At 34.1% G+C, this 12,028-nt stretch overlaps 1 protein-coding gene across 6 annotated transcripts; it reads left to right on the plus strand.

Annotated features, from left to right (window-relative positions):
- The first annotated feature begins 2,414 nt into the window (after window positions 1–2,414).
- Window positions 2,415–11,421, plus strand: LOC128176642 (secretory carrier-associated membrane protein 1-like). Of its 6 annotated transcripts, none has more exons than XM_052843103.1 (10): window positions 2,415–2,591; window positions 3,080–3,184; window positions 3,288–3,341; window positions 3,594–3,722; window positions 4,410–4,476; window positions 4,614–4,742; window positions 5,466–5,625; window positions 6,409–6,507; window positions 7,206–7,347; window positions 9,365–11,421. In XM_052843103.1, exons 1-10 carry the CDS (start codon window positions 2,535–2,537, stop codon window positions 9,527–9,529), a joined length of 1,107 nt encoding a protein of 368 aa, XP_052699063.1. In that variant the 5' UTR covers window positions 2,415–2,534; the 3' UTR covers window positions 9,530–11,421. The 6 variants fall into 6 exon arrangements, with proteins under 6 accessions (XP_052699063.1, XP_052699065.1, XP_052699062.1 ...); XM_052843105.1 differs by lacking the exon at window positions 7,206–7,347 and adding an exon at window positions 8,435–8,552; XM_052843102.1 differs by lacking the exon at window positions 6,409–6,507 and adding an exon at window positions 6,648–6,746.
- The last annotated feature ends 607 nt before the right edge of the window (window positions 11,422–12,028 follow it).

Genomic DNA, 12,028 nt, shown 5'->3' on the forward strand with positions numbered 1-12,028 from the left:
TGGGTCATCTCTCCATCTTTTTTTAAAAAGCGACTTTTTAAATGTTGAAATGTGTTATCTTTACACGTTTCAAATTTGTGGAGAGAAGACCCAGAGACAACAAAATCATTTAAAAACAGTTGTAAATAAGTAGGATTTTGCATAAATTGCATCGTGTTGCTATATTTAGACCCATAAAACCCTTTGCATTACAAATATTTTTCCACTCATTCCACATCCAACAGAAACCAAATAACGGTTATAATTCGAAAAATGTTTAAAATTAATTGATGAAATTTTCACTCTCCTTGTGCGCCCAAATTCCTGCCGAATGTACATCTTAAGCGCCCACTTTCTTTAATTTAATTTGTATTTGTAACAGTGAATCATAAGTAAGTTCAAATATACACCCTTCCAATTGTTTATATGTCAAAGAGAACATTGCAAAAAAATTGGTTACACTTTTGAAATCAGTAATGGTTTGTGTAGGTTTTGTGTATTATTGGTCGTTTTGTGAGACAGGAAGAAAGGGTGTCTATATTAACAGGGACGTATATATCCTGGAATATTATACATATATATTCTTATACATGAAGACTTGTACTGAAATAGTATATACATGTGTATTAATTATATACAAATTATACGAAAACATATACTGTAGATTAATATACATACAATCATATCTGATTTGTGATGCCTGAAGAGGCCCTATAAATTTGGAAATAAAGATATTATACATACACGTTTTAGTATATATAGGTCTCAAATATTATACAAATTAAGTTTTGATTACTGTAGGATTGATGATCACATCATATAGATGAATCCTTTCTTTTTACATTAAAGACCTGTAGCTATGCATTTTATCTTGGCCCGACATAAGAGCAATTCAGGCACATAGCATCACGGGGGGGGGGGGGGGGGGGGCGCCCCCCCCCCCCAACTTTTGTTGCGCAACAAAGATTTTTCTTAAAATTACATACAAAAAATTGAACAAGAAAGAGTTGCCCCCCTCCTCCCATCTTCGCAAGCCAAGGGTTTACGATCCGCTTCTCTCCTCATGTAGAGGAGAGAAGCGGATCGTAAACCCTTGGCTAGCGAAGATGCCCTCCTCCCCACTTTTATGGGGGCATGTAAAAATTTTGAATTGAAAATAAAGAAATTAAGTGATATTGAAGTTAAAGGTATACTTGTGCCTTGTGCCCCCCCCCCCCCCCCCCCAATTAGGATTTTCAGGATTTTTGAAAGTACCCCTTTTTTTGCTTGTCAAGCTATGGATGAGTTTGCCCCCCCCCTCCCCATTTCTAAAAAAAAAAACGATGCTACGTGCCTGCAATTTATTATTTCAATGAAAACTTAGGCCTATTGTTTATCGAATAAACATCATATCATATACTTATAGGCCTGTAAAAACTAATTTTTCTTGACATTAATGGTTTGTGTTGAGTAACGGAATGGGATGAAATAAAATAATGACGGACCAGACCGGGAATCGAACGTGGGCCCCTTGAACCTCTTCTTAGGTGCTCCGACAACTGAACTATCTGGTGCCGCGGTATTCGAACCGTATGACTGTCACTTCCTCCCCACTTAAATGATCTTCGCCCTCGAAGACCGTGACCCCCGACAGGATCGAGTTATCCTGTCAGTTCCAGGGGTTGGCACAGCACAAAATATCAAGGGACGGGAGATATCATGACGGACCGGACCGGGATTCGAACACGTGCCCCTGAATGTCTAGTTTTATGTGCTCTAACTACCAATTAACTGTGGTATCTGGCCGCCGGTAGTTGAACCAGTCTGACCGTCACATATAGTCATGCATATGGCGTTGTTCGTTATTGATAATTCTGTAAGACACAAAAGGTTCGCAAGTTTTTTCGTAATAAGTTTTACAGATTAACCTTTTGCGGATGTACAAAGTTCGGTAAAGGGGGCTGCAGAAAAATTAAAACTTATTCATATAGTACATGTTAAATTACCGAAATAACACTCTAAAACGAAGGCAAACAAAATTATCAATTCAATCAGACACCTGGTAATGCTAGCATCTGCAAAAGAAGTTAGTCATGTCAACAAAGTGTGGATAATAGGTAACACTTTTTTGGTTTACCGTCCGCAACTTAATGGCAGTGTTGTATCAATAATTCTTGTGTTTTGTATATACCATTTTTGCTCCTATAAGTTTTTATCTTGTAGTAAGAGTTATCGTCCCACAATAACAATAACAACAAAAACTACCAAATTTCATTGAATACTGGTGTATGATGATTTTGTGTCACGAGTTTTTCAGGTGATATCATGTTTTCTAAATAAAAATATGAGCATTCGAACGCACCTAGGTTCAGGTACTATTGGAAACACAGGATAACTCTAGAGAATTTCGAATGTATACAAATGATGTAATTTCATGTGACTTATCCGCTTGCGCATGCTCATTTATGCGGAAGCCGGGTTTCTGCCATAGTAGACAAGTCATCCCCTAAACAAAACTTACAACGCATGTATAAACCTCTAGGATAACTCGACTTTATTTCATTAATTGGTGAACCATGTCAGAGATTGATAGCAATCCCTTTGCTGACCCACAAGCAGCAAATCCGTTTGCGGTAATTTATTCTAATGACATATTGATTATCCTTACCACGTAATAACAGAAATAACTGTAGAATCGTCATACATTTCTGTTCTAACGTACTATTCAATTGTCTACTTATCCATCCAGTGCGCTGCATCTGTTGTCAGTAGTTGTCCTTGTTGAGTATTTTATCAGATGGAAAGTATCATTTGTGTTTAATTTGTCGTATTTTCGCTGAAACGAACGAGGGGGCGTTAGAACTCGAATTTTTTACTTTTAGAAAGCATTTTCAGACTAACGATTACTAAATAATTGTTAAATAGTTTTTAAGCAAAATCTGATATTGTGGATAGTTTGTTCTGGCTGTTGCAGTGTGTCGTAATAATGCAATATGTTGTATTTTTTAGGAATGTCTTTGAAAAGTCTCTCTGCTAATATATTATAGACTATAACTACGTATGTATTTCATGAAATGTAAGTGGTACATATGTGTATTGTCATTTTTGTATGTTTTTACAGGACCCGTCTGTTCAGCAGGCAAGAGGTGGTCAGCAAGCTGGAACTGGGGCAGTAGATGATTACAATCCGTTTGCGGAGGGAAATCAGACGAGGCCCACCGCAGGGGTAGGTAACAATCAACTGTAGATGTTTTATAATGGGATGGACAATCATAAGATGTCAACAGTAGTTTGTTAGAAGAAAACCTCAAATCTAATTCTTGTTTCAGTCAATGAGTGGTGAACCATTATTAAAACATGGACCAAATGACACCTACTCTTCGGTATTTCTTAGATACCCGATCTCCCAAAATATCTCTCCTTTGTTTATTTGTCTGTGATGTTATACATGTGGTTATTTATCTGTGATGTTACACATGTGATTGTATGCCATATATCATTCTCAGGGACCAAAACACTATGCACATACTTTATATTCCTTAATTGCAATAATGCACATTGTATACAGTCTTTTTCTTTGGCATGAGAGCTGTTTTAAAATGATTTGTATCATCTGTCTGTATCTCTGTTTGCAGCAAACTATACCCCCTCCACAGGCAGCTCCGACGCAGCCAGCAATAATGCAGCCGTCAAATGAACCTCCCCCTTACACGGAGAGTTCAGCTCAGAGAGTCAACACAGATGACCTACAAAAAAGACAAGAGGTGAACTACTAGTACTAAGCAAGCACTTCAAATCTGTATGACAGGGATTAAAACTGACTCAAGAAAAGAAGTAGACAAACAGGCTATTAACTTTTCAATGTTCTCTAGCCCAGAATTGTTTTTATGAGCCAATGGAAAAAGAAATACTGTTTATTTAAGTCAGAGTCTGAGAGAGGCAGAAGCAATAGAAAATTTGATTAACAGTACATACAAAAGTTACCATAACAATCTTCCTAGTAAATTCAGGAAGCAAATTTCAATGCATATTTTGTAGAACACTAACATTTTAATAGAGGTAAGACGTTTGAATGATAGTGTTGAAGTTTCAGAGAATAGAGCCAGAAAATGTTCCCTTCCTATTTTCATGAGATTTATATATGATATATACATGTATTACAAAACTGTGTGTTAATTTGTAGGGTTTGATAAAAGTGCTAGTCTACCATTCCATCTTAGTAAAATTTCAATTTTCTTCCTTCAAATTTTAAAAATACTGCTCTGTAGATGTATTTCTACACACACATAATTTATATTAAAGTGTTTTATTTTCTTAATGCATTAAATGTATGTGTTTGGACTGAGGACAGCTCTGAGTAGCTTCTTTGAAATTAACTGAATGTTTTGCATTTGTCTCGAAAACATTTTTTGAATTTCTATTTTTGTAATAATGTGGGTTTTTTTTCCCAGGAATTAGAGAGAAAAGCTGCAGAACTACAAAGGAAAGAACAAGAAATGAAAAACATGCAGATTAATGGCAAGTTATTGATTTTTTATGTGAATTGTGAAAATATTATGGGGTTTTACTAACATCAAATTCACTGTCAGATAATACCATTTGGCAGTGAGCACACATCTCATGTACTGTAATTTTCCTTTCATATGACTTTACAGATCGAGCAAACAATTGGCCACCTCTTCCCAAATTCTGTCCAGTTGGACCTTGTTTTTATCAAGACTTCAGTGTAGATATTCCTATGGAGTTCCAGAGAACTGTGAAATTCGTTTACTACATTTGGTTATGTAAGTAAAGTAAATATGATTATGTTTTTCAATTTTCACCAGCTTGCATTAAGATTATTTTTTTTATTGTTTTCATTAGACCTTGTATCAGTGTTTGATCAATCTGACACTACTATATATGGGGGCTATTTTTTTTTTTCATTTGTTGCAAAAATTAAGTGAATCTGTAATTTTATTTTATTGGGCAAGATATGTTTTGCCATGTAACTAGTATTATATGCGGGAAAAAAAACTGAGGTACTTTCTGCATGATTTATCATGGATTATTGTGACAATCACTAATAATAGATCATCACTAACAATAATTACCGACTATACAGTCCATACTTTATCAGATAAAATGAATTATCTCAGGGTTTATATTTCCCTTTCGCTATCATGTGGGATGTTTCAGTACTGAATTTTCTCCACTGGACTACATATAGGGCAAAAATGCTTTTGAATTTTTTTTGTCTGTAAGAAGAATAAATTAGAGAAAGCATTAATAAATAAAAAAATTAAGAGAAAAGAAGCATTCCTTATTTTCTTGGAAATTATTTATTATTGACTTTGAACATCTCTAACATTACAGCCAGTGGTAATTCCAACGACAAAATTTAAGTCTAAAACTATGTTTTAATTTACCTTGCTTATTCTACCGGTACTTTATCCTATATTTGTTATGTGTGATTCTGAGGTATATGTGTATACTTTATGATAACGTTAACAATTTTGTCATTTCAGTTTATGCGTGTGTTCTCTTTCTCAACATATGGGCCAGTTTGGCGTATTTCATTGCTGACTCTAGCGGGGGTGCTACATTTGGCATGTCCATTGTGTGGTTTGTCCTGTTCACCCCTTGCTCATTTATATGTTGGTACAGACCCCTGTACAAAGCATTCAGGTATGTCAAATGCATTTACCATAAATCACGATTTCATAAGTTTGGTATTGAAAGCAAGATGTGGTTAATATAATTTTAATGAAAATTCATCAAGAGAAAAACAAAGATGCATTTTATTAAATATATTGAATTGGGGGGAAAATGTAGATTTAATGTACCAGTATTTATTTATGTAAAGATTGATATGTATGTACATGTATATTCAGGTAATATTTATTATATATATACCTTGCACTGCTGAAATCAACCATGCCTAGACAAAATCCCTCCATCCAATCATACCACACAATCACTTTGTTCTCCATCGTGTACTTTTAACTGCACAATCTGAACAGGGTTGAGTTTAAAATGTTTGCTTTTAACATACTTACAAAGGTGGCCAGACATAGGTTCGGAGGTTTACAGAATACACGTGTATATGTTGGTTAGGCAAATCAATGGCTCAGAGCAAATAAATTGGAGTTTTACATAGGTAGACTGAATTGGGTTTGGTTTTAGTTGTTGTGTTTGTAAGCTAACAACTTTGCTTAAATATAATTTATCATAACCAATATTTTTGTATGCAAAATTGCTTTTTTCAAATACCAAAAAAAAAAAAAAGAATGATTTCTTATGCTGCAAAAATTTTTCTTAAAAAATCACATGGTTTATATTATTTTCAGTGTAAGATCTATTTGTAACCCAAAAATTTTGGAAAAATTATTTAGGTTCTAAGATTAAGAGATTAAAAAAGTTTTCAACAAATAAGAGCCTTTTTCTATTCTGTTCTATTTTGTTTTCCAGATCAGACAGCTCATTCAGCTTTTTCGTATTTTTCTTCAATTTTTTCTTCCAAGCCATTTGTTGTATTGTCATGTTGATAGGCATCACAGATTTCACAGTGTAAGTATATTTGGTTGTACTGTACCTCTCCAGGTCTTTGTGTGGAGTCTAGAACCACCCCCTCCCCCCACTCCACTACAATAGACCTGGAGTTAATGTATAACAAAGCAGTGACCTTTTGACCTTTGTTTTCTTTTCAGGAGTGACAGTTCCTTCAACTTCTTTGTGTTTTTCTTTATTTTCTTTTTCCAATTTATCTGTACCATTATTCAGTGTCTAGGAATCACAGGTTACACAGTGTAAGTATAGAAACAGTACATGTAGGTAACAATTAAAGATAACAGAAGACAACAGATAATGATAAAGAGAAGAATTAAAAAAAAATAGTCCAAATAAAAATGTAGCTCAGAGGTACAGAAAAGAGATTACTAGTAGCAGTAGAACAGAATTGATAGGCAGGTAAGAATATTTAGTACAATGTTTAACAATATTGATGAACTGCATTGAACTGATTTTTAAGTTAATTTGATATTTTATTTGAAAACATATTTACACTTATAAGTTTAAGACATCATAAGTTTGCTGTTTTGTTTGGAACGACATGGTTTTTTGGTATCAAAATATTCAAATATATGTGTACAACTTAACAATTTAACTGATATATTAAGATATGGATTTTGATGAATACTGTAAATTTTTGATCAGTTTATTTTTGTTGTATTCTATGTATGAACTGGCTAACACCTGGTTACTTGCAGTGGCATCTTCAATGGCCTGACAATGGCCGGACACAAGAATGATGGGGAGGGAGTCAGCCACTTGGGTGCTGGACTGGCCATGATTTTTGTGGGAATCATGTTTGGCCTCTTAGCCCTGTTAGAATTTGTTATGCTTGTTAAGGTACATCATCCCAAGTTAACCACTCAATTCCAGTATTTGCATGAGGAATGTCTTCTGCATGCAGTTCAGTCATTTTGCAGCACTGCAAATGGGGGATTTGCTTTCCATGTACATGTATTATATCAATAAGAATACCTGTGCTTTATTTTATAATGTGTATCAAGATAATGGTATTTCAAACATGTACAATGTCCATTGAGTACATAGATACCTTTCCTTGTATTTCAAGTCTTGAATGTATTCTTTAGCCCAGTACCTTTTTCATGATTTATACCTATTTAATAAGTTCTATTTTGGTTAAGGGAAACATATGTATGAAAAATTTAGTGTTATCCTAAAAACAAGGGCCTTTTTAATAATCCAAATACATTAATCAAATTTTGAAAAATTAATCCCAAAATCCTAAACCTGATGTGAAGGTTAGCCAGCCATATTTTGAAACACTGGTAAAATATGTTAGATTTGTTTCATGTTCAGAATTGAGCATGGAAATGAAAGTATATGATTTGTGTATATTGGCCATAATGCTGAATATCAGGAAATAAATGCAATTAGATCATCATTCAGTAATATATTGCAATGAATGTAAGTTACAGGAATTTAATGAGCTCTTAGAAATTAACAAATAATTCAACACATTTTTCCTTCCTGGTTTTGCTGTGTATAAACAAAAATAGTCTCAAAGACTTTAGTGTACTTAAATTGTTGATTCTAATCTTATGTCCTAAATTTAAAACACCAGTGCTTCTGTTGTAGCAATGCAACTGAAATAGCTTTCCTAGAAATGAATGTCCTTGCATGCATGCCAAGAAATATGTTGCATAGTTGATGGTACATGTTAAAAACTTTAGTTTACCCAGGGGTTGTGGCTTCCTCCCTGTGTATTTCGCTGTGATTGGATGTTGCCATTGGATGATGCCAGGTTGCCAGCCAATCAGATGAACTCATCTGATTTGTGAACAAATCAAAAGTTTTGAACTCTGTCTTTTAATTTTTTAAAAACTAATTGTAATTTGGGTCAGATGAGGTCATCTGAGGAGACCTTTAGTTGGACTGTTTGTACTATGTGCTGATTGCTTACTTGTAGAGGTTGGATTAACTCTTTGTCCACCATTGGAAAGAGCACTGGGGCTGGAGCATTCATGCTCTTCATTTCCCTCTTCTTTTCTGTGTGTGCTGTTTTAATGATAGTCATGTTGCTGAAGGTTTGTATATCAAATTAAACGAGGTTGTGTGTAATCATTAATAATATGAATGGCTCTTGATACACTGCAATGAAGAGACATTGATACTGGTCATTAGGGTTCTCCATGAATAATTTACTGTGAAATATTTAGCTCGACATTAAAATTTCTGTGCCACAGTAAAATTACAGCACCGTATTATGATGTTAGGTCAGGGGTATCATAAATTTAGTTATTTCTGATATCATAAGTACCCACATTTTTCATCACAGTAAGATTTGAAATGACGGAGAACCCTATACATGTACATGGCAGCTGCTTTCACTGAGGAATATTGGTTACTAGCAGTACACTAATGAGAAAAGGAAATTATAACAACTCTTACAGTACTTACAGTTTCTTTGCAAGACATTAACAAATTATGTTTTCTCTATACTTGAAATCTTAACTTTTTGTTGGCTGCATATAGATGCTGTCTTATTTATTGGAAACCTCTTTGTTAAATCATAGAATCATAACACAAACATTTTAGTATTAACCTTTCAAGAGTTTAGATGTGTACTATGTGATAAATATAACAGGTTTATCTGTAACATTATTTTTACATTTTTGTAAGTATAAAATAAAATTCTAACAAAATTGACTACAGGTATTTAAACAACTTTACTCATATTTTTAGAACTTTGGTAAACATATTAAATCTAACTATATTAGTAAAACAAACTGACAAATTTTTAAAACTTTCGTGATAATTGAATATCAAGAAACCTGTATTAGACGAACCATTTTTTTCTGTCAGTTTTTATAGAGTACCCATTAAATATTTCTTACAGGTGCACAGAATCTACAGAAGCACGGGAGCTAGTTTTGACAAGGCCAAGCAGGAATTCTCGACCGGGGTCATGAGGAATGAGACTGTGCAGGGCGTGGCCTCTAATGCCGCCCAGGGAGCAGTCAAAGGCATGGCCAGTCAGTACGGGTCCAACAACAAGTATTGAAGCATCACATATGCCCTCGCCCAGGGCCATATTGGGATCATAGGAGATTACATGTTAGAGGTGTGCCCTGAAGACGTAAAGCATTCATTGTGTATGAACTTTGTGGTACTGAAGTATTTTTTAAGTTATGGAGTTATAGTTTATTTATATTTTCATTTGTTATTGAATGGCAAAGACTTGTAGTCGTGTGTGGACATTTGTGAATGTCAGATCCATGGTTCATGTACAAGAAGTCTAAGACGTTTCACCCAGTAAACATGTTTAGAGAGCTATAAGCATCCCCTGCTTTATTTAAGACCTTTGTATACTTTAAAAAAAAAAAAGTATATTCATTACATCATTATTTGGTACTGGATACATTTTGCTAATTTTATTTAATTATGATTAATAATGCACAAGTTTTGATAAAGCAAATAAGAAATAAAATATATGTATCAAAACATGAGGCTTGAATCGCTTAAAATCACATTGCTTTTTTCCATTTTGATAAAATGCAAATATCCGTCACTTAGGCTTGCATGCAGATTCATTTTACAATTCTTGCCAAAAATTGATGATGAAAATAATGACATAGTGAATGCTGAGGTATACATGAACATGTATAAATCAATAGAGAAATAGCAGTCGGATGTCCATCTTAATTTCTGTTCACCAATGGTTGTTAGAACTTAATAACTCTCCTTAACTCGAACATGTAATTATTTCTTTTTCAATAAGAAAGAAAATGTCCTGTGTGAAACGATAACAATAACAAACAGCATCTAATTTTTATGTGCTGGTTTTATTTTCATGTAGAGAATTATAAGTGTTATTTGTGTTAATGTCTAGAAAGTGCTGAATGTACATGTACATGTGTTCAAGTCATATTTCACTGTGATAAGATTTGTTAATAAGCTAATCATTTTCAGATTTGGGTAAAATTAGAAATTAAACAAATACCGGTACTTCTGTTGTCAGTGAAAATTAAACAATTTATTTGATCCAAAACAATTACTTAAATAAGAATTGCCAAAAATTTCTGTAAAGACCAATTCTTTGTGAATTATGGAGAACTTTGATTAACTTTGTTTGCCTGTCCCTTTATTTGTTATGATAGTGTTTAATAGATCTTTGTCCATTACTCATGTAGCCCTTGCTCTTCTCTGTGGAACGGGAAGACTTTCAACAATCATATCATTTTCCATGTACTTGTATGCTATATAGTGGTTATTATTCTTGTCAATGATAATTATATTCCTGTCTTCTTCTGTGTTGTATAATTTGAATGAAATTTCTATCATCTTGCTCCACAAAACAGATGAGTTTCAGATGGATAATTGTTCGACATCTTTTTTTCTTCTTTTTTATCTAATTCCATTGTGGTATGTCTTGTTTAGAGTGAATTACTAATACAGTGGTATTTCAGTTCTCTTTTGGTCACAATCTTAAGTCTTATTTACTTTTCTTTAAAAAAATGTACCTTTTCAATATTCAACCTTAAAATCTGCACTGTCTTTGAACAGGTAATTCTCAGTGCATCACGTAGAATTGCATGAAATCCAATGATTTTTTTGTTATTTTCTAGAGTAAGCACGTAGCTACTTAGCGGCAAATGGATTCTTGTGATAGACATGGTAATAAATTGATGTACATACTGTCGGTAGTTTAATGGAACTAAGTTTTTGTTTCATGAAGCTTTAAATAGAAAAATTGAAAAAAATTGAAGTGATGAATAGATAATTAACCCAAAGAACATTCCAATAACGATTTTAACAAAGTGAAATGAACAAGCGGATGATGGTCGGATTGTCATCAGTTGCTGCATATGATTGTTGTCTTTGTTTTGTGGATAAACCATGTAAAGATATGTACACCTTTCTGTTCTAAAGAATAAACATATTAAAGCTGCAAAAGATGTCATTTTGTTTGTTAGAAAACTTGATTTTATTTTATTTTGGTATTATATGATACATTCATCTGCATGTTCAGTAGGTATTAAAACAAGAGGCCCACAGGCCTTGGCAGTCACCTGAGTTCTACAGCCCATTGGTGGACCTGTCGGGGATCGAGTCTCATGTTTGCATTTTAAAGTTGCATTTTAGAGTCCAAACTCTAATCTGAGATTCCTCTGACTGTTCTCCCTGCTAATTGATGTTTGCAAATATCAAGTCATAATTTTTTTTGGGGGGGGGGGGGGGTGGGGGGGGGGGGCAAGAGTCAGGAGCAAAAAATTGTTAGCAATTGGTAGAGAGACCTGCAGGCATTCAATGAGTAAAATGAAAATTTGTACCTGAGAATATTGATATTTAATAGCCTGAACGCACTTTTAGGGATTGATGTTGCACTTTTTTATCCTTTTCAGCTATCAAAGTATTGTAAAGGGATCGGATTTATAAAGGGACTGTGAAGGTACAGAAGAAAATATGATAAAATCTATATGGCCATATTGCCCCCCCCCCCCCCCCCCCAAGGGCCTGAACCCCTGACCCAGGAGTCACGAATTTCACAGGTTAGGTAGAG

This window comes from Crassostrea angulata, chromosome 3 (genome assembly GCF_025612915.1).
Source record: "Crassostrea angulata isolate pt1a10 chromosome 3, ASM2561291v2, whole genome shotgun sequence".
Classification (NCBI taxonomy): domain Eukaryota; kingdom Metazoa; phylum Mollusca; class Bivalvia; order Ostreida; family Ostreidae; genus Magallana; species Magallana angulata.